The sequence below is a fragment of the Squalius cephalus genome (assembly GCF_949319135.1).
Source record: "Squalius cephalus genome assembly, chromosome: 1".
Classification (NCBI taxonomy): Eukaryota; Metazoa; Chordata; class Actinopteri; order Cypriniformes; family Leuciscidae; genus Squalius; species Squalius cephalus.
The window spans coordinates 31,968,439-31,992,521 of record NC_137122.1 but is presented as its reverse complement, the minus strand read 5'-3'; the positions used below and the strand labels follow the sequence as shown (position 1 = coordinate 31,992,521).

General features: G+C 38.8%; 1 protein-coding gene across 10 annotated transcripts in view; it reads right to left on the bottom strand.

The window, feature by feature from the left end:
* Nucleotides 1–265: 265 nt before the first annotated feature.
* The window catches only part of axin1 (axin 1), a 50,706-nt gene continuing 26,888 nt past the window's right edge, over nucleotides 266–24,083 (bottom strand). For 5 of the 10 annotated variants that reach the window (XM_079883316.1, XM_079883313.1, XM_079883314.1 and 2 more), the window contains 9 exons: nucleotides 19,914–20,054; nucleotides 15,819–15,915; nucleotides 12,214–12,351; nucleotides 9,189–9,736; nucleotides 7,111–7,281; nucleotides 6,703–6,951; nucleotides 5,559–5,666; nucleotides 4,855–5,004; nucleotides 266–1,837 (listed from right to left, as the gene is read on the bottom strand). In XM_079883316.1, the coding sequence (XP_079739442.1) occupies nucleotides 1,711–1,837; nucleotides 4,855–5,004; nucleotides 5,559–5,666; nucleotides 6,703–6,951; nucleotides 7,111–7,281; nucleotides 9,189–9,736; nucleotides 12,214–12,351; nucleotides 15,819–15,915; nucleotides 19,914–20,054 (1,729 nt within the window). In that variant the 3' untranslated portion in view covers nucleotides 266–1,710. The remainder of the gene's footprint in view (nucleotides 1,838–4,854; nucleotides 5,005–5,558; nucleotides 5,667–6,702; nucleotides 6,952–7,110; nucleotides 7,282–9,188; nucleotides 9,737–12,213; nucleotides 12,352–15,818; nucleotides 15,916–19,913; nucleotides 20,055–24,083) is intronic. The other 5 variants (XM_079883320.1, XM_079883319.1, XM_079883318.1 and 2 more) reach the window with 4 other exon arrangements.

Here is a 24,083-nt window from a genome sequence, read left to right as displayed (position 1 = left end):
CATCCCAGTTGATAATTACACCGTAATTAAAATGAGTCAAAACAAACATGAGAAATGTTCCATATTTTGCATCAAGTACCCATATTGTTCAAGTTGATGGAGGACCAAAATAATTCCAATTGAATGAAGGTCGAAAAAACACAATCACTGAAAAAAAAAAAAAAACATTGACGACAATGGCAACTTAAATCAAACTACACCGGGAATTTTAAATTTTAAAACTAGCATTAAGATGGGACGCCAGAACAACACAAACATTCTAACGTTACAGCACCACGTCTGGCTCGGTCTCGCCAGGCCTTCCCTAGCGGTTACAACACTTCTCAGTGTTTCGTTACAACACGCAGCCTGAAAACTCTATAGAGGAGCTTCATTTTTGTTGCTGAAACAACACAAACGGATTTTAACCGGCTCCTGTGATAGATTGTTCTCTTTGGTGTTTCATGATCTCAACGAGGCAGACCACGTTAGGCTAAAACTACTTTTTTTTTTTTAAAACCATTCTCGCCAGGCACCACGTTTAGCCGTGTTAAACTGAAAAGGCTACAATTCTTGATTCGTTTCTTGTTCTGTAATACATTAAGGTAAGTGTAAACATGATCATTATATTGTCCAATGGCACTCGGTAGACGATGGACCCCAGGACGACCGGAACGTCGTGTCCTCTTCCACAAGTCTCACATTCTCCTGCTCATAAACAGGCGTCAGTGCCGCTGTGGGTCTTACACACGCGAGCACCTGGAAAGCAACCTTACAGATTTTGGATATAAACTACAGACCTATAGTTGTTCCACTCAAAAATCTCAAGATATTTGTTTTGTAATGTCGGGACATTCATCCTTTGCCCTCGTATCATGGTGTGCGTGAAGAGGGGAGGGATTATGCATTATGCATGTCATGACATCACCGAAAGACACGGAGCAATGTGAAGGCATCGTCGTATAGGAGCTTCGCTCGAAGCGATTCCCCTTTGACATCAATGCATAATGCAGTGAAAAGTGCAGCGCCGGCTGACTCCTCCCTCTCCGATGTGGACTGATTACAAACCGGTTTTATGAGTTAAAAGCACTTGGTAAAGCGTGGGTTATGATTTCCTCTCCTCGAACAGCTTCCGTAACCGCAGCTTCGTGAAATCTACCACCGTTTCGGGGTCAGGCTTTGATATGGGTTAACATGATTTCTCTCTTTTTTTTTTATTTTTTATTTTTTTTAAATATTTAAATAGATATAAAACTTTCTCTTTTTCCTTTTAAACAGACAGTCTGTACATATCTGGTACCAGTACATATAAAATTACAAGAGTTGTTAAATTAGAAAGGATATGTTCCTTCTGATACGTCATATCAAAAATATGCAGCTTTAGTAAACATATTCTCATAGTACTTTTTTTCTAGGCTAACTTTACATTGCTACATTACATTTTTCAGAGTTAGAAATATAGCAAAAGTGAGAGAACGCTGCCTCGCGCTTTCGTCTCTGTGAGTCCAAGGGCTCTCTGTGCACAATGCAGTGATCTTGAGCACTGAGCAGCTGTTTGACTCGACTTTAAAAGCCGTTTGTGCAGAGGTAGAAGCCTCGGAGTAAATAGTGTACTTTCCACAGCAACCTTCCCTGTTTCTGCACCTCTCGCTCTCCCGCACGTCCACGTTCGCTGTACCAATCTCAGCACCTGCTCGCTCCTCTGCAGACCCGATTCCCTCTCTTCCCGTCTCAGTCGATCTTCTCGACTTTCCCGATGATCTTCTCCTCGAAGATGGGCAGGATGGCGTCGTCTTCGCGTACCTCCTCGAACACCACTCCGCAGTCGAACTCGTCGCTCACTTTCTTGAAATAATACCTGTGGTGTGGTGAGGGAGAGGGATCGTGATGGTTTAATTTCATCTATGTCAGTCAAATAATTCTGTTTAATTGACAAAAGTATAAAATCAAAACACTGTATAATTAAATAGTATTATACAGCCAAAGGTGATATCCGGAGGAGATATTCGTTTATGACCCTACAAGTTCGATTAAACCATAAAAATTAGGAAAATTTCATATTTTTCAAATATAAGGAGAAGAACAAAACTTGGTTAAAGTATTTATCTGACAAAATGATTTAGCAAACTACTGTTACAGGTTTTATGTTACTATACAGAAAAATTGCATGGTAAAACAAAGCATACTCTGACTGCAACATAATCAGTTAATATGTTATTGGTTCTCTCTTGTTTTTGCGGGTGTTCATAATTTCTTTGTATGACAGCCAGGAGCCTGTCCAAAAATGATGTCCGCACAATTTATCACAAATTAAAGAATTAACTCAAATAAAATTTGAATAAAGGGTGAAAATCTCAATTTTCCTAGGCTGGACATCACTTTTGGCCACTACTGTAAATAGCCATTTGATACTGGAAATAAGTTTAAAGAAACAGTTTGTTATCTGTCATTATTTACACATCCTCATAACCGTTTTCTATTTGAATATATTCTAAATAGAGGTCGACCAATTAATCGGTCGGACGATTAATCGGCCGATTTTTGGCATTTTTAACATAATCGGCATCGGCCAATATCCAAGTATATCAAGCCGATTATTAGGCGGGCGCATCTGTGGGCAGCCTAGTGTTGTTGTTGTGGAACACGTGTTCGACGCACGCTGCGCCTAGAGTCATTCTCCAGCAGAGTGAGCAGACCTCATCCAGTGCCTAAGGAAGGAGCTAAGTTCCTTGGAGAAAACTCCTTTATATTTAATTAAAAACTTTTGATATGTTACTGCCAACTGCGAGAAAAAATATGGATAGGCGACATGACGTTCGGCTACTTTGGATATTGATAGAGTAGTTGAGGTTGCATTAGCACAGCAGAAGGGTTGCTATCATGTCACAATAAGAAAGCAAGAATTTTGCAATTACAGACAGTGAATCTGAGACTTTTATTTGTTCTGTTTGTGTGTCTTATATTTGAGAGGGTTGTCACTCAATGCAGAGAAATAAGTAATAAAAAAAGAGACCAACGCACTATAGGCTAGTGAAGGACTGGCTTTGCTTTGCTAGCGTCGTCGTTGCAAGGGTTGGGTAGCTACAGACAGACCCGGTGCTAATACGGCACTGGTGCCTTAACGACCGTTATCTACCGGACTGAATATCAATGTGGATTTCTGTGCTTCATTTTGGTGCTACTGTTATGCCTGTGCTTCTCTTGGATGCTCTGAAAACGGACGTTAGAATAACAGAAACATCGCTTCGCTGCACGTGAAGCTAGTCAGCAGCTAACTTTAGCATACCGTTAGCTAGTAGCTGGATTAAACACGGTTAAAATGCAATGCGGTAATGCTGGCCAAACAGTGAAATATGTGACTCACTGTAGACTAGGGGTGGAACGGTACATGTATTTGTATTGAAACGAAACGGTACGGGCGTCACGGTTCGGTGTATAAATTTACATGGAGAATACATGGTATAAAAATAAATAAAACTTGTGTGCAAATTAATGAATGTAATGCGGAACTACTGTTAGATACGCGGGTTCTTCAGGGACACCTAATCTGTAGCTCCGCCTTAGCTCTGAAGCAGGCTGCGATGTAAAGATAGCAATGCTGGAATATGGAGAGAGAGAGAGAGAGAGAGCGAGAGAGAGCGCGAGAGAGAGCGAGAGAGAGCGAGAGAGCGAGAGCGAGAGAGCGAGAGAGCGAGAGAGAGAGAGAGAGAGAGAGAGAGAGAGAGAGAGAGAGAGAGAGAGAGAGAGAGAGAGGGGGGCGCAGGCGCGATCGAAAAGTTGTGTGTATTTTTTTACAGTCTATGGTTTAAAGTCGCAAAGTGTTTACTTATATTTGTATGCGTGTGTGTGAGGTGCGGATGCGATCGAACAGTGGAAACATAAAAACATACTCCGTCATTTTGTTTATACAGGACATCATTCAAACTGCAAAGTGTTTAAGTTACTGTTAATTAAAATTAAGGAAAACAAATATATTAATCTGAAATGTAGCAAATTCATTTTCAATTCATTCAGGTACAATTACCAAACATATCTCAAGGTCTTTTTGTCTTTTGTACAAGTGCAGATTGGTCAAGTGTTCAATAAATGTTTTTGTTGAGAAATCTTGTCTATCTTAAGTAATTATTTGTGTTACATTTTATCTTTCAAATAGAGGTTAAAAACAAGCACATAATCGGCCAAAATAAATCGGCAGCATTTATCGGCCATCGGCCGACCCGGATTTCAAAAGATCGGCCTGAAAAATCCCATATCAGTCGACCTCTAATTCTAAAATTCAATTTATTTCTGTGAAGATAAAGCTGAATTTTCAGCATCATTACTCTAAGCTTCAGTGTCACGTGATCCTTCAGAAATCATTCTAATTTGATGATTTGATGCTCAGGAAACATTTCTGATTATTATTATTATTATCAATGTTAAAACAGTTGTGCTGGTTAACATTGTTGTAGAAACAGTGATACATTTGTTTTTTTCAGGATTTGACGAATAGAAAGTTCAAAAGAACAGCATTTATTTGAAAGAAATCTTTTGTTATATTAGAAATGTCTTTAATGTCACTTTTGGTGCATCCTTGCTGAATAAACGTATTCATTTCTTTCTTTCTTTAAAAAGACTGATGTGAAAGTGGTATGAAACCATTCTATGATACTTTTATACTGATATTGCATCCTTTTTGAAAGCTTGAGTCCAGGAGCGACCCGCACAGCGTTAAGAATTTCTCTTTTTGTATTTCACAGAAGAAAGTTAGTTTGGAACGACATGAGACAGAATCTTCATTTCTGGGTGAACCATCCCTTGATCATCTAAACTAAACACTACAGATGGTCCTCAAAAACCTACTGATGCTAAGAACAAAAAGTGTAGAAGGTTTACCTGTAGCTCCCTTTCTTGGTAAGCAGCTCCTTGAACTGTCCCAGAGTGACGATCCTCCCTTTGACGGACGTCCTGTACGGGATGGGCTCTCCGCAGAAGTAATAGGCCACGGTGATGTTCTCACAGGGCTGCTTCTTCATATTCTTATGCCTGCAAATGAACCGAAAGGCACTTGAAAAACAAACCAAAGCATTTATTCCATAATAAGATGGGATAAAATGGTGCGTTTTAGCAACAAAATGAGAATGTCCTGAAGGCCGTATCTGAAAGCCCTTGTTCGTGCTCTACTGGGTTTGAAGTGGACACGAGTGCTGGTGGTCAGCAGAGACTCGGTTTACTGTTGCCAAGTAAAATGAATTCCAGATGTCTGACAAATGTTCCTCAGAAGAAGAAGAAGAAAAAAAAACATTTGCACTGTTGTGGCGCTTTCATCTCATCCACACCAAAGCTTTGATGTCACCGCATGTCTGCATTAGCTCTCCTCCAGCCGATCAGTGGTTAATACACTGGAACCAACCAAATCTGTGAGGAACTACGTGCTAAGACTGGTCAGTCTATATTATACTCTTGAAAGCGCTACACACAGAAGCGTTAGTGAACTACATGAAGGTACAGCCCTGACAAACACATGCAAGTGCATGTATCGGTAGCATGGGATGGTGAAAGGAAGGGCTACGCTCTATGAAGAAGTACCGGGAACATACTCTGACTCGGAGAGCTCCGTGTCGGAGACGGCGGGCACCACACTGAGCGTGGGAAACAGAGCGGGCCTGACAGCGGTGCGACCCCTCTGGATCACCTCCATCACATACCTGAGGAACAACCCCGAGTTAGACACACCGGCTGCGTTTGCAGGCTCACGTCGCCTCATTACACGCATGCACCTCAGCCAGCCACAGTGTGTGCCGGAACAGGGCGGGGAAGAGGAGGCAGCCTTGCATTGTGCATTATGGGTAATAGATGGGTCACTGACAAACGTCCAACAGAAAGAACAATTTTCAAGTTTAAATTGCATATGCAAAATGCTTAAAAACAGTCTCTGGTTTCATGTGGATTTTAAAAACGTTAATAGCATTTTCAACAAAAGAGTTGATTTACTGACCTTAAAAATGTCAAGTGGTGGAACCAGCAAGTATAAACTAACATTTTCCTTACACCTCAAATACATGCACGTCTTGCTTAGTCATTTTCAATAAAACTTTACAAAGGTAGAAAGTATTTGAGGAGTCACACCACATGACCGGAATGGGCGAACCTTGCCTTGTCATAAAAAGGTCAAGTTATTTGACTTGTTGGCCTTGACACAGTCATGAGGGTCTAAAGGGGCCCTTACTATGACATCATTTCCGGTTTTGTTTTTCCGATTGTTTCAGAATATTGGTCTAACTAGTTTGATTTGGCAGTAGTTTTTCTTCAAATATTTTAACAAATCCAAAACAATTCAAAATTAAAAACTGAATAAATTATTATTATTATTATTATTATTATTATTAATAATGATTCTACCATCATTACTACTACTAATAATAACAAAGATCATAAACTACTTAAGACTTTCTTTTCAAGAACCTCATTATTTTAAGATGTTTATTTCCATACATTATGATATTAGGAAAGTTTCACCCTGACATCTTTGATATTATGCTTCCCCCAAAAAATGTATTTAAGTTCAGAAATTAAAAAACTCAAAGTTTTAGTAAGTGCTTTTGATTTTGAATAAATGATCCAGGTCAAAAACTGAGCGTCATTGACCCAAAGGCAAATAACGTGATTATTTTCAAGCAATAACAAATCCGGCCACTGTGTTTCTTCTATGAATTATGACCTTCTGTGGACGCGTCCGCTCACCTCTGCTTGGCCTGCAGCGTTCCAGACTTCCTCCTCTCTTCCTCAAGCCGCCTGCGTGCCTCTTCCAGCTGTGTGAGGGGGTTGGGGGCTGGGTTGGGGGGCATGGTTGGGTCCTGGATGAAGGGATGGGAGGGCTGCACACTGTTGCGGAGCTGAGCGGTCACCCAAGGGTGCACAGCCCCCGGCCGCTCCACCGAACTGGGCCTCGACACCTCGTGACTCGGAGCTTTCTTGGAGCCGGAGATGCTGCTAAGGAATATGCAAGACCAAAAGAGCTTTTACATGATTCCTTTTGAAAAACAGTGCTTTTTTTAATTTTGCATAATTTCTACCAACTAATTGAATAGCTGGTCAGACATCATTATTGAATAATGTCTCTAGATTATATACACTAAGAAAGGCTCTCACCCGTAAGGGCTCCTCTTATAGCGTCCAGCTTCCTTCTCACCCTCCATCATCCACTGCAGTATCTTCTGGTTCCTCTCCATATCATCCAGGGGCAAGGGCTCTCGCATCTCATAGTTTCGACCATCTTCCCCTTTTCTGACCGGCCGCTTTGACAGAGTGCTGCCTTTACTGCTACAGTGAGACACAAGAACATCAAAATCACTGAAGATAAACGGCTTCACTTAATGCTTCCAATATACACCATAGTTCAAAAGTTTGGGGGTGGGGGTAAATGTATGAGAAAATGTATTGCTCATTGTTAGTTAGTTAATTCAGTAACTAATGTTACCTTAATTAACCTTATTGTAAGGTTACCTTACAATTTTACTGTTTTTGATTTATCATCAAGTAAATGCAGCCTTGGTTAGCAGAAGTGAGTGTAGAAACATTAAAAAAGTCTTAACCAACACCAAACTTTAGTGTATATTAGGGGTGTAACGATACATCGATATGGATCGATGCAACGATATAACGTCTAACGATGCGATGCATCGATTCCACACGTAAAATATCGATATACACCTTTATTTTGACACTCTCCACATTCTCACGTAACATCCTTCCGCCAAAGCGCACATTTTCGTTTACTCACCAACCATACTGTCTGCCGGTGTGTCTTTATAACGTTAATCTCCTCATCTGAAATAGACGCCTGACAAGACTGACTGAACTCTAAACAAGTTTTTTCACAAAAGCCAGTATTGTCCGCTGTCAAGGCATCGCGAGTTCATGTTTTACAGCAGAAACAAACAAGCAGTCGCACCCTTGTTGGTGAACACAACACGATAAGTCCGTTTTAGCGACAGTATTCAGGTCAGATGTCACTTTGAAAAGACGCGCTGGCTAAGAGGAGTTTTGTCAAAGCTGACTAAAAGTGATCGAGGATGGATAATTTCGATGAACTTGATGAACCCGTGATATCTTCTTCAGGGCGTAAAAGGAAAATAAAAGCTGAAACATTTTCACGGAACCTTACTAAAGCAGCACATTTAGTGGTGAGGGAAAAGCTCACTGTATTGCGTGTACCTTAATCACAACAACAAAGTTTGTCAGGCGTCCATATCAGCTGAGGAGATTAACGTTACGAAGATTAACCGAGTGTTGTATTATTTATCATAGCAATTACTTGGTTTTGTTTGACTCAGAAAGATGAAATGTGAATGTATCTGCTCTGCTAAAAAAATAAAATAAACTTAACATATTAAAGCATACTTTCAATTAACTTTAATTTTGTAAAAGTTATTATTATTATTATTATTATTAATCAAAACAACCCAGCTGCAGTTTGATTGATATTACTTGGAATGCACAATAATAATAAAAAACATGACTTATGAAAATGAACAAGAATGGAGTAAATGACCTCTTCTGTTGTAAATGTCCCAATTGGGAGAGGGTGTGCAATTTTCAAAGAGTTTAATTAAACGTTCATGTCATATATTTTGGTTGCATTTGTGAGTTAATAAAAACGTAACTGGTTGTGTGAACATAATATCTAAATATCGATTAATCGATCGATATTAGGGCTGTCAAACGATTAATCGCATCCAAAATAAAAGTTTGTGTTTACATAATATGTGTGTGTGTATGGAGTATAATTATTTTCTATATATAGATACACACACATGCATATATATTTAAGAAAAATGTGTTATTTATATATAAAATATTTATATATAATATAAATTATATATAATATAAATATATATTATACACAGTATATACATGCAAATATTTCTTAAATATATAGATGCATGTGTGTGTATTTATATATAGAAAATAATTATACACCATACACACACATATATTATGTAAAAACAAACTTTTATTTTGGATGCGATTAATCGCGATTAATCGTTTGACAGCCCTAATCGATATAGCCCTGAATCGAATCGAATCGTAATCATGTCGCAGAATTCTTTGAGGTATCGGCAAATATCGTATCACTGGCTGAGAGAATCGATATCTTATCGTGATGAACTGTCCGATTTACACCCCTAGTGTATATGTATATATAACAAAGCCACTGAGACACATACCCGTAACCCATGGGGTCCATGCCGTTGGGACCGACGCTCATTCCATCTGCATAGTTGCGTGACTTGGATCCATAGTGGTGTTGCTCCGCGTTCCAGGCTAAGCCCCCGTGCACCTTCGAGGGTTCCACCTCCACCTGTTCTTTGGGCTTCCCCCCCGCGGCATAGTGTGTGTGGTAAACGTGTTTGTGATGGTGCATGTGCGCCGCATCAGCCTTCGGGCCCAGCCGAGCCTGGTGCTTGCCTTGGCCACCAGACAGTGGCATTATAAGCCCGGGATTCTTGCCCGCCGGCAGCCCGTCTGGGGAGCGGGACTTTGGAGAGTGACGGCCCGTGCCTGGAGACTGACAGCCGGGGGTTTTCATGACACGCTGCACATGTTCATCCAGGATGCTCTCGGGGTTTTCCTCGTGTGCATCCCGTAGCTGCAGCCCGTTGTAGCTCGTTTCAGAGTAGCGACCGCCATAATGCTGCATGTGGACCGCGGGAGGAAACCTGTGATTGGCCAGGGAGGGAGCGGTGGAGACGTCTGCATCGTCACCTTCTTCTTCCTGCATGACACAGAGATTATTCAATGATGACAAGACACTTTTTCAAAATCTCAGACGTTTAGTATAATGGATGTGTATAAAAAAAATAAAAAAATGTTACACATATACACACATACATATAAATATATATATATATGTGTGTGTGTGTGTGTGTGTGTGTGTGTATTTATATATAAAAGACAAGGAAATCAGCCAGGTGAGCAAGTTGATTACAGAAAATAAGTAGGCTGAAGAATCACTGTGCAGTAACATGTTTGAACCAGCAGATGTCGCCCTTTCAAGCGTATATTAATTGGCATTTGTCATGGTCACATTCAAAAACGCACAATGACCTGAAACAGAGCCATGAGAGAATTCTCTTATTACTCAAAACATGACTTTAATATTCATTTTAATCATGATAATATTTCTGGACAAACACAGACCTCTCTTCATCAAATTATAAATGATCTGATATGTCAGTTTTCTTAAATTTAATAACACTTAATATTTTACTTGCTTATTTGTTCTGCCATTCTCTCTGATTTAGATTTTACTGGCAAACAACCCTGAATCCTGTTTGACAAATTTAGTTTCAATCATAGTCTGGAGACTAAATTACATATTTTAGTCACATTCTGTATTGTTACTTTTAGACAATGAAATGTGTAGTTTTGTCTATGAAAACAGTCCTAAATCTGATTAAACTAATCGTGTTTCCACCATACAAACTCTGCAGTGTTACAGGCTAATTACTGGATATAATATCTTTAATCTGCATAGTATCCAACATGTTGTAGCTTAAGGTTGTTTCTGACTGTTTTTCCCCATAAAATGAATATTTTTGTTTTAAAGCAATACTAATTTAATAATAATTTAAAGTTATCACATTTTGTTAGTTGTATTGCAGTGTTACCATCATTGCACTTTGTTAATGTGGGTTAAACTATGCATAGTTTTCTTCACGGAGTATCTTTTCTGCTAGTTACTAATTAAAACTAATTTTATATGAATAGATTATAATTTATCAGTCCACATTACAATATTTCACAAATTGACGTCATACACATTTCACTTGACTGTTGAATTGTACGAGTTGAATTATTATTGCTAAATTAAATTAATTTTTAAATTATAATAATTCTATTTATCAAGGATGCATTAAATTGAACAAAATTGACAGTAAAGTCATTTATAATTGTTACAAAAGATTTATTTTTCATACAAATGCTGTTCCTTTGACATTTCTATTCATCTAAGGATCCTGGAAAAATATAATTGTATTACCTTTCCACAAAAAAAAAAACATTAAGTTGCATAAATGATTTCAACATTTATAATGTTGAAAAAAAAATATTTCTAAATAGAAAAGTTATTACAGAATTTCTCACAATATTACAGTTCTTACTGTATTTTTGTTTAAATAAATGCAGCCTTGGTGAGCAAAAATGGTGAGTTTTGAATGGTAGCTTGTGTATTATTTAAAACTATGTTAACACCACAAGTACATTTTACTTCCAGCAAATTTCCTTCTCCTTCAAACGTGCCTTTTCATTTGGTTGTCTTCTCATTTTCATAATGGAGAAAGTCAATAAAACCAAAGCCTCAGCAATGCTTTGATTCTCTCTCCAGGTAGCGAAGTCCAAAGAGAGAAGGAATTCTGAGGACTTGGCCTGAGCATCATTTTATTTTTACTGAACAGCTGTGCAGGTCAGCGCTCTGGATGATCTTTGACAGATCATGCCAAAAAAAAAAAAGGTGGGAGACAACACAAATCCAACCGCAATGCACAAACCATCCAATTCCCATTGCGCTGATTCAACCTCTAAAAACTGAACCATCTGAAAACGACCAGAAAACCCTGAAATCATCTTTCTGGGGTGTTATGCAGACTTGTCAAGGCTCAGTAGCTGGCAAAAGCATGTTTAACTGTCAGAGTCCTTCCTGCTCAGTGGACCAAAGAGCACAAGTGCTGTATATAGAAGACAGTCACTCAGCTGATAGGTAAAGAAAACTTGAAACAAGTTTGCTGAAAGCTGAGGCACCGGTGAGAATATCAATTAAGAGACAAATGACATTCCTCCTTCGGCTCTTAACTCAAAGTCACTGTTCTGTGACGGAAGTTCCTCTTACAGGAGGCCAAACTACATAAATAATCTGCCTTGAGACTTAACACCTGGCTTTGAGTCGGGAAAAAGATTCCCATTTGCGGTGCGCGCAAGCATTTCTTCACGCCCCGACTGACTTCAAACAAAGTCATTACACTGAGGCAGACTAGCAAGCAGCTCAATCTCGGCAAGTGAATCACCTGACACTGAAAAAAAAAAGACGAAAGAAATGAGCGGAGTCCCCTTGATAAGACGGAGTCTTTATAACACATCCGCCTGGTTCACTCGTGATGAGAGGAGGCACAGGCCTCAGTGTTTGATCCATCTGCTAAAGCTCGAAGTGCAGTGGAGACGTGACGATTCCCTGGCATGTTTGGATGCACTACTCACCAGTCGAACCCTCTTGAGCCGCTCCTCCAGTTTTTCTTGCGCCTCGCGTTCCCTCAGCACCCCCTCCAGCCTGCTGATCAGCTCCGCCGCAAACTTCTCCGGCTCGACGTGAATATCCTTTGGTATCCGGTTAGTGCGCTGATGGGAAGACAATGCGGGTCAATACTCAAGGTCACCATTCACATTTAATGCTATGCCCTTTAAAACGAAACTACGGCTGCTGATTAAACAATAACACAACAGTGTAAAATACAATATTGAAAGCAGGAGAACATTCATCCAGGCTAGACAGACAAATAAACACATTTTTGGATAATGTGCTAATGAGAATTAATGCACTGATTCTGTCCACACACACTACAGTTTCACTGTAAAAACGACAGCTTAAAAGGACAAACAAAAGATAGCAGATAATACAATATCGTTGCTATTACTTTGCTCGAAAACAGATCCACCAAATAGGTTAAACGGTTGCAGGCATGTGATCAGCTAAAGACAAAAAATAAGGAAGATGGTTTAGAAGATGGGAAGATGATTGGCAAATTCGTTCCCAAATGCAAATTATAAGCGACTCAAACACACAGCACTTGCAGAGTCGCGTTTAATGCGAGTCGAAACTGTGAATGAAAATGAACACAGTGCTGTGATTTGGCTTTACTCTGAAACATGCAGCGCGTGAGACTATAATTCATAGAATTACATCATAACTGGTGTGATTTGACGATCGCCAAAATTCATTCAAAAAGGTTAGCGGGCAACTGGTGAGTAAAAGGCTTGGAGCCTGAATTTAATGAATTCTTGCCTAAAGTATTAATATAAATACAATCACATTATTTTTTATTATTAATAATATTACTGACTCCAAACTTTTAAAGTTAAGTTTACTTTGAAAGGTAATGTACATTTCTCATAGTCTATACATGTCGTCGGATAATTTGGGGAACTTTCAAACTGAAAATAAAACCAAGTATTAAGTAAACTACACTCAAGCACTCTTTCCGCCTCTAGTGTCGACTGTGACAGCACAATGATCCGTGCCCTAACAGAATGATGCCCTATTTGAAAGCCCATGGTAAAGAACGGGGCAGAGGAAGCATTCAGAAAACATACAACTGGAAATGAGAAACGGTTAAATGCACCAAAAATCAATCCACCTTCATATCTTGCACTTGCAACATGAACCCAAAACTTGTAACAAAGAAGAGCTGTCTTTCAGATAATCACTCTTCATCTGAGCAGATCATGTTGCACAGGGGAAAGCTGCATATAGATCTTTATTGTACCATTTTCTCTCCTAAAACCAATGAAACTCCAAACAACAGACATCCAGGAAATGTATTATTCCAGAAGTCTGGAAGGAGAAAAAGAGAGACGGGGGAGGAGGACAGACACATGAAGAAATATAGTTGCAGGCAGTGCCTGGACAAGGTCCAATAAAACCCTTACAGGAGCCGTTAAAATTTTGATTACAGGGCCAAATCTGATCTAAAGTCTGTTCCAGCTTTCTTTGTTCTGGCCTTCTGTTTGCTTAAGATTCATCAGTCTCCTCCGCAGCCCACACGGTTACATGCCCAGTGGAACTGCAGAATCTGTCAAGTCTTGACAAGGCGTTTTGGTTACTAACACTGCTTCCCTGCCGCAGACCACGCTTACAGAATATAAGAGAGCCTTTTAAACTTAGAGACAGAATGGGAGAATGCAACCAAAAGGGAAAAGAGAAATCTAAGCGAGATAGTGTTAAAGGTTTAGAACCATAAACATATGTGAATGCAATGTAGCAATAGGAATTAATGGTCAACAGTTCAGCTAAAAATGAAAATTCTATCATTTACTTACATAACGTTGTTCTAAATCCATATAAATGTTCTTTATTTCTTTGAACAAAAAAACGCAGATGTTAGTCAAGTCGCTTGCTCGCTCTTTGAATCTTAATTGAGGAACAGGCCAAAATTTGTCATTATTCCCTTTTAAATCTCATGTGTGTGATTTGAATAAACACTACTATTGTTGTACCATCATTGGATAAGGGATGTCCCCGAAGCCTAAATCTGAATTCGAAAAGGCACGGAAAATGAGTAGTGCATTCTACGGAGCCCCTAAAGGGACATTGCTAGGGTTGCAGCGGTCGGTTACATTACAGTACATCAGATTTCATGTGAAGACAGTAAGGCGAGATGACTGACAGGACAAAGGTGGAGGACTTGGTAACTTATTAAGCATCAATGACAAATATCTTATCTTGTAAAATGTGAGGTCACTACCGCCACTCCCTATACACAGAGTACGTGTGATCGCAAAAAACAAAACAAAAAAAAACATGCATTCAAAAGCAATTCCAATACCCTGCATATTAATAGCGGCTCACTGATGCCCGCAAGTAATATACAATAAAATTACCCAACTATGTAATTGGGAGAGAAAGCAAAAGCATTGAAATATTATATCACCATGTCCCTTTAAGGGCTCTGTAGAATGCGTCATTTCCTTTCCAAACATAGTATTCGCTTCGGGTGCATCTCTAAAATATACTTTTAGTTCCGGTTCTCGAATCTGATTGGCTGAGAGCCTTTATTCTACTAATATCACACACAATTTGTATCACTCCGCTTGTTGCCGGATCTACACTGGCAGCATTTCTCACAGAGAGGGTCAATGGCAGAGGAGCAAACCCACTGTAATTATGCAAATACTACTGTTATTGAGTCACATGAATATCCTTCTAAACTTCATTTTGTTCAATTAAATAAAGCAAGTCAGTCATACAGGTTTGGAACGACATGAGGGTGAATAAATAGTGACAGAACTCACATTTTCAGATGAACTATCTCTTTAGGAAAGTTTGTACACCTGCAAATTGTGGTTTTGATAATCAGATATTGGTGCACATGCAGAAAAATTAGTCAAGAGCTTCCCGTACGTCATGCACGTACGAGCTGAAGTGTCTTCGCTGCCTCCACAGCTTTCAGTCTCTATAGGATGAGTGAAAGGCCCCAGTGAGGGGAAGTGTATGTTTGCTCTGTTAAATTGGGCTCTATCTCAGAGGCTCCAATTATGCTGGAGCCGGTACAGTGGGAAAGCCGAGCCATCAGAGGAGGCGGCTTCACATCTGCTGGGGCAGAGCAGGCAGAGCTGACGAGAGCATCAGGAACGCTTTAGACAGCACACTCGCGCTCTCTCACTCTCCATCAGCTATTCGCCGGCACATGATCAAAGCTCCCCAGCCACCGCTGTGCATCTTAAGAATGCACATTCATTTTAGGGGCGATGGGAGAGACAAGGCAGGGGGAAGAAAAGAGAGAGTAAGAATGACAGGGAAAGACCAGAAGATGATGGACGGAGACAAGGCACAGAGAAGAAAATAAAAAGAAGGAGTGGGGGTGAAAGAGAGAGAGAGAGAGAGAGAGAGAGAGAGAGAGAGAGAGAGAGAGAGAGAGAGAGAGAGAGAGAGAGAGAGAGAGAGAGAGAGAGAGAGAGAGAGAGAGAGAGAGAGAGAGAGAGAGAGAGAGAGAGAGAGAGAGGAGATGGAATAAAAAGGTAGAGAGCACACACACACACAAAGTGTTGTAAAGTCAACAAGGTGTTCTGGAAATCCAAAGCATACTTACAGGAATATGAGGTAGTGGCACTCGCCCATTAACTTTGGCACTTTCGTGTATCTCGCGTCGATGCGGTTTACGATACCTATAAGGTGGGACCCCATCTCTGTAGGGAAAAAACATAACAGGATTTTAATACTAAATAGGTGTCAATATGCAAAAACACCATATATGAAATCATTGTCTTCTACATAACACATTTTGATGGTCCAATGGTGGATGGTGGAGTAAAGAAATAATCTCAAGAAAACAAAACTAAAACAGATGTCAATTTACTCACCTGTATGACTTTCTTTCGTCCGTGGAAATCAAAAGGACATGTTTAGCAGAATGCCTAAGCCAGTGTTGTTATAGTTAAGCCTAAAACTATTACAAATCGTTTTCGGTAATTGAAATAAAGCTAAAATAAAATATAAATATTAGAAAAACGAACTTGTTTCAGTTAGCAGCCAAGGCAACATTTTTCCTTCAGGTTTAAGATGAAGTACTTAAATGACTAAAACAAATATAAAAGCAAAAAAAAAAAAAAAAAAAAAAGTATATATATAATATGTAAACTAATATATAAACTTATATATATATATATATATATATATATATAACAAAACTAATATACAAAAAAAAAACAACAATGAGCAATATATATGTCAGTATTTACTTATATTTGTTAATGATAGTTAAAAACAACTCTTCACTGTTACTTCATGTTAGCTCAGACAGGCGCATTAAAAAATATTAATATATAACTTTTAATCTTAATAATGTATTATTAAATGCTGAAAATAACAGTGACTGATGATAAATGCTTAGTTTAGAAGCATTTTTACTGTTAAGTAATGTAAACTATTGGAATCTTATTGTAAAGTGCTATCGCAAAAACTCATAAAAATGACAAATGACTAAAAATGAAAATATAAAATGTATATAAATATTAAAATAACAATCGTCTAAGCTGCTCTTTTCCATTCAGTTAAATGGAGACCGTGGCTGTATAAGTCTAAATTTCAGTGAATATTTCAGAGTCTGTTTAAAGCGCTTTAGAAAATATGACTTCAGAAGCCTTATGAACTTTTGGATGGTGCTTCTAAGGCACTTTTTTTGCCCTTTTGGAGGCGTGACATCAGACTCACAGACCATAACACAGAAAGTCATACAGGTTTGGAATCACATGAGGGTGGGTAAGCAACGACATTGTTCATTTTTGAACAACCGTAGTATCGTTTGTCTAATTTCCATAATATGTCAGTTTGCAAAGCTGGCATTTGGTGGAAGCTTCATCATTGTGTATTTTGTGATGGTGAGTAACTGTGCTTGCTAAATACAAAATGTTACCTCACTAGCATGTGTTACTTATAAAGAAATGTCAGTTTTACAGGGAACAAAATGGTGCTGTTGATTCGTAACAACAAATATGTGCATACAAGACAGTCCTTGTGTGAGAACAGACCTCAGACTGCAAAGCTAAAGTGATTGCAGGTGTTTACGTTTTTGTTGTGGGACTGGATATGCGAAAGCGTCCTCCTCCTCCTCCTCCCATCTAACTGAATCCCTGGGGCAGTGGCAGCAACCGCTTCAGAGCAGAGCATGTTTGGGGTCCTTCATTGACACATGCACAGGGAGTCTTTAATCCCCCCGGGTCCTGCTGCGGACCCCCCTGCATCTCTGCCTGGCAAACAGCTGATAATGGCCTCTAATCTAGCCCACTTCAGACACATGTTTTTGCCCTGATGTGCCTTTAATGTGTTTTTTTTGTATAACATTTGTATAACAACCATCTCTGAACTCGGCACACTCCCTGTTGCTGCCCTCCCGAAACGAACAACCAGAACGAAAATGAAAGATTCTGCTAAACGACAGTCTGAATGTATGGTCACATTTACCATTGTCCGGTTAATTTTTTCAGGGCAAAATCTAGTTTTTTCCACATGAATGGGAATTTCAGGTGAAAGATTTTTCCATGCAGATTTTGCAAGTTGGTCATGTGGATTCGATGACCTGGGGTGCGTTTCCCAAACAACAATGTAACTCGCTGCTTAACTACCATAGTACGATGCATCATTGGAGAAACTAACTAGCCAGTCACAACTGTTTCCCAAAACCACAGTAACTTTTTCGCATATCCTCGTTGGAGCCACGTTGGTTAGAACTGTTGTTGATGACGTCAAGCACTTTCCAACACTTTAAATTTTTTGACAAAATAAAAGATGTAAAATTTTTATTTGTATATACACTCCTGGGCAAAAAAAATGGGCCAAGCCCAAAATGGCTAAACACTAAGCTTTTAAGTCTTAACCACAGATTATTGGTCAGGAAATTAGTAACAATTTAAGCAAATGCACTATTTTAAAAGCCGTTGCTGTCTCAGAAAAACATCAAAGACAGAATTAAGTTTTGGCAGAATGAAGCACACGTTGCATTGTGACGTTCCAGAGCGGTGTCTTTGAAAATCTGGAGAGAAATATAATAATAAATGCATCTCTAGCACAGTGAAGCATGGAGAAAGAGTGTCATTGTGTGAGAGCCTTTTTAGCTGCTAGTATTGGTGAGATACTTCACTGTCAAAAGTAATTTAAAGCTTTGGGGTACAGGAGAATATTATTGCAGAATGGCTTGTTTCCCACAAATGAAAAGTTGTGATCTAAAGAGGAATGATCAGATGTTATTTTTCATCAAGAAAATGCTCCGGCCTAAATTGAAGAAGTGGCTTGAAAACAAGTCTATCTGGCTCATGCTTTGACCTGGTCAGAGTCCAGATTTGAACCATATTGTGGATATTTGGTCTCACAAGATACTTTATCTACAGTATTTGTGCAACTTGTGCTAATTTCCTGACCAGTGAATTGTGATTAAAATCATCAAGACCATTACAAGACCACCAAATATTTTTCCATTTTTGGCGTGGCCCATATTTTTTTGGCCAGGAGTGTATAAATAGAATGAAAGATTCAGAATACACAGCATGTTAGCTTGCTTGTTTTACTAAGAACATGATCGGTTTAAATTAACGTGTCATACTAACCAGAAACTATGCTTCTAACCACAGGTGAGAGCTGCATGTCTGTTGTGATGTTAAATAAAACATTAAAAAGTGAAGATTATTTCCTCCCATTTTTGTACGTACTGATGATGTCTTTGTCCTCCTACCAGTGCTCTCTGTCTGGATGCACGTAAACTCACAGTAAGGACGCTTTCCTGTCAAATAGCCTATCACGTAAGCGAATTTCTAATGAGCCCAAAGACCGCGGGTTAATGTGTTTTACATGCCGGGAGAAATCAGGGTAAGGGGCATAAATCTAGAGTCGATCGGTTTATACTTAAACTTAACTTATAGCTTTACATTGATTACCACTTCCATGTAAATGGAGGGAAAATCATTTCATATCGCAATATTTTCTCCAGCAGACCACGTCCTCTTGTGTCAGGCATTTAATGAAACCAAAAATATTTTGGTAGCCATGAAATGAGACAAATTTGATTACACCTAAGGCCAAAGCACAGCTTATTCTTTTATGAGCTCTTATTTTCAGGCCTTGCTTGTTTTCAATATTTCATTTCCTGTTCCCTTCTGTAACCTGCTTGTGTAGGGTACGGCGTGAAGGCCATTTCCTTTGTTTTCAGGGAAAGTTAATTTGAAGGAAAACAAGTCAATGCCTTCAAATTACAGCCTGCAGCGCCTCATACCTCCCAATTTGAAGCTCTATAATTAGCATAAGTAATGACATTTAGAAGCTTTCATTGGTGTGGATAATGAGCAGATGGTCCTCCTCAGAGGAGAGCAGATTTGTTTCTGTTCCCAGAGCAGAGCTGGGGGAAAATGGCACTGATTCTGCATGCACGAGACACTGCTCTGAGACCAGCCTCCACTAACAGCTGCCAATGACGTTACATCGAGCTTTGTCTGCGCATCTTCCGTCCGACGGCCGAAATATCTGGGCTTCTGCAGAGCTGGCGGCAAGTTTCTTGGAGGAGGAAAATCCTGCTAAATTGACTCGGGACGACGTGGTGAAATTGAATCGCTCTAAGCTCTCGGACGGAACGTTCCGCCAACTTGCGGTGGTGAGAATGGATCTGTGTGTATCTGTGTGTCTATAGATGTGTACGTACACACTGCTGTCGGTCAGGGAGAGAGTGTCTGCATCACTGGACATGCTCTGCTGCTCGCTGTCATTGGCACTGGTGGCAGGAGCCAGCGCATAGCCGGTGTTCACGTAGTACGGATTGACTGGCTCCCTCCATGACGCGTGTCTGTTGATGAGAAATGGGACAGAGGAGATTCCTGTTAAACACGTGATGAAGAAAACAATACTGGTCATTTCAGTGAAACACATTCCATTCATTCATTTCCAAGTATCAGACATAACGGCATATGAGGGATGCTCAGCTGATTGTAATCGGTGGATAATCACTTTCTATGGCTTGATTGTTGGTTTCTCAACTTGACCAGTAAGATCACATTTCAATAATGCAATAGACACCAGCCTGCTTTAAGAATTCAGCATCACCTTCCAGGGGCAACAAATAACAGAGGTAATAATATACCATCAACATCAACCAAACGAAAAGGCAAGGAATGTACATTCAATTTACAATCTTTAGACATTAAATACAATTGGGTAAGTATAATAAAAGTAATTCATAAATTATTAAATGACAACAATGAAAAAGTTACTGTCTATCATGAACACAATGAATAATAAAATACAGAAAGCTCCCACATCAAGTGTTACACCAATGAGTTATCAATGTAATTATTTCCTCATAGGCCCATGTATGCTAATATGGATATTTTGCGTGGGCTTATTTGTTCCTTTTAGGCCTGTTAAAAAAAAAAATTTTAAACTTAAAATCAGCCGATATTTGCCATATTTTACTTTTCTGTTTGGCCGATGTGTTGGAAGCGGGACTTTTATTTTGACGAGGCTGAGAACGCCAGCGCTCCCATTCTCAGTCTTCATTAGTTATGATCTGTTTAACAGTTTTGTCTAATAGTCTAGACATGATAGATAGTTACTTTCTTTGTTTAACAGTTCTAACTATAAAAGCAAATGCTAAAACACCTTTTCGTATATATATTATTAGTAACAGACAGGCAAACACTATAATACTTTCTCATTTACCGTCAGCATTCAACAAGTAGAACATGCATTTCATTTAAACAAATCTTTAAATATGGAATTAACATTTCATTTCACAAACCTTGTAGACTTAGTCGAATAAGAGCTGTCAGATATTCTGAACAAGTGAGCATTTGTAGCCTGCATGAATGTGTGAGTCTGTGTGAATTGAATGCGGACAGGAGAGTCAGTTTTACTGGAGATGTACAATCGACAAACTTTAATGCCCTTGATTTCAAACTATGCTGTACTATATTCAGTTGCCCACTGTGACATATTCTTGTCATTTTCATTGTGCTGTATGTAAAGTGTTACCTTGTCTTTATTTGAAGGATTCCCAGTCCACACAAACCTTATTAGCCAGATTAGCCAACTGAGTGCCCGGTTGGTTACAGTGTTTACTTTGTATTCTTTTTTTTAAGACAATTTCTTTATTTGTGAAAAATACTGTAATACGATTACAGAATCAAGAAGTTGCCATCTAAAGTCAGTCAGTTTTATTTAGAGATTTTTTAATTCATTTTCAAATTATTTATTTCCAATTGATACGTGTATGTTGTTCTGTGAATAATCGATATTAAAAACACTTACGTTTTCTATATTTTATAAATGTAATAATTTCACCGTTAATCTCCAAATTAATGTAGAAACAACAAAGACAGTGTAGTTAACATCCTTGTTTAAATGGCATCTTTTTATGAATGAAGGCCAGTCTCACTGCTACTGATTATCAAATATGAAAATATAGATATATTAGGGGTGTAACGAACGATACGCGTATTCGTATTGAACCGTTCGGTACGAGGCATTCGGTTTGGTTTTCGGTACGCATTTTCAAACCGAACGGTTCGTTGGACCATTTTTCCTGCTGACCAAAATTTCGTTATTTCAAATGTAGGCGTGTTGCTCGTGGCAAGCGCGCTCATAATGTAAGAGACGCCGGCGCGACCACAACATTTCCCAAAATCAAATGGCAAACGTAATGCAAGCAGAACGAAACTGCTCGTTATTGTGTGGTTGAAGGACTGTTTATCAGTTTGGACCAAAGCAGCGCGAGCCGATCGTGATCAAGCGACACTGTTACTACACAGCGCTAAGAGATCCAGTAAAGAAATCATTTGAATTCGCCACAGAAGTAATAACATCGCCGCGAGATCTAGTGAGAAACACTCACATTTCTCCGTTATTAACGGATCAAACTTTGCGTGGAAACCAGGAAGAAACATTGTGCCATGAATGAACTATCCAGTGTCCACAGATCTGCAACATTCACCATGGATTTACTGTAGTAACACTAACTGCAACCATGGAAGTTTGGCAGGAATAGTAGGCATAATGCCTTCAAGTAACATTACGGCGGTTTTATTTTGACAATATGAATACAATTGCTGCCCTCAAATGTTAATCTGAACTAAAATAAACCTTTGTTTATAACTACTACAATATTACATTTCATTTTTTCCAAGGAGCTTTTTTGTTTTATATGCTCATAAGAAGAGTCTATTATAGCTCTATAATTGCTCAAAGTAAAAAAAAAAAAAATCATACTTTATGATGTTAGTTTTAATAAAAAAAAGAATAAAAAAAAATTAAATCAAGGAAATTTCTCTGGCATTTCTTTCTTTTTGCTGTATCAAAAACGTACCGAACCAATACCGAATACCGAACCGTGACACAAGTGTATAGTATCGAACCGAACCGTGAATTTTGTGAACCGTTACACCCCTAATATATATATATATATATATATATATATATTTAATTTTTATTTTAAATAAGTGTCTGTAAGCAGAGAGCTTACAAAAACATGTTATGACGGAGCTTCTGAGAATAACAAACAAACAAAAACAAATAAGGATTGGTATCAGACTACACAAAACAAGTTTGTCAGCTGTAAAAACCTGAAGCATCCTTACATCATACAATTATAATTACATACAAAAATGTCTTAAGACAAATTGTTCATAAAGACAGCATGTGCCCTACCAGATCTGTCTTATTATTGAAGACAAAATCCTTTAACAAAAGGACTTGCCTTCTATTAATGATAGCAAACAGCTAATCAAGAGTTTCATCATCTAATTAACCTTAAACATTTTCAAAATTAAAGTTTCAGCTGGGTGGAGGCAACATGCAGACAATCAAATTCTCAGAAAAACTAATTATCTTGCGCCGACAAAGAAGAATAACATGCCACACAGTTGAGGACACCATCTTGTCATGCGAAAACTGCAGCATGAATAAGTGTAACACTGTTTAAATGCTCTTAAAATATTACCTGGTTAACGCCTGTTCTCTATAGCTTCAGGGTTCCTGCACATTTTCCATTTCAAAATTCCATACTTTTCCAGACTCAAATTTTCCAAACCTCTCTGTAAATTTTCAGACCACATTTCCTCACAGAATTACCTTTTTAAAGAACAATTCATAAACAGTCACTTACATAATTGCCCATTTTATTTATTTTTTTGACTTAACAGACTCTGATCAGCTTTGTAGAAGTAGTAAATATGACTCTTGAGCTATAATCCTTCTCTTCTGAAATTGTCACATTTATGCATTTTGGCAGATCAGTGCTCTAAACTGCGACCATTTTTCCTGCCGGTGCGACTAAATTTTGTTAAAGGTTGCATTGGTCTGGTGTCACCACCACTGGTGTTGCCCAACTGATAAGAGCTGCACATTTTGTTGCATATAAGAAACATCAAATGGCAAACAAAAGGAAAGCAGAACAAAAGCACGCTACTTGTTTGAGCTGTGCAGCGCAAACCTCTTATCTCGCAGCAAACAGGTTTACTCGTGGGCCGATCTCGATCACGCGACACCATTACTACGCAGCGCTGGGAGATCCAGTGATAAAGTGTTTGAGTATTAACATCTCAGCGAGATCTAGTGAGGAGCATTCAAATTCTGTTATACACCACAGATATCAGATCAAATAGCGCTGACGTGGAAACCAGGAGAAACATTGTGCCATGAATTAACAAATTACACAGATTGCTTTTCAAACTACAAGTCACCAACATTCACCATAGATTTAATGTAATAACACTAACTGTAACTATGGTATTGTGGCAGTAATTCGAATGTTTTTACATCATTCATCTCAGGCTTCAAACTTTTTTTTTTTTTTTTTGAGAATGAAATTCAAGCACTTTAA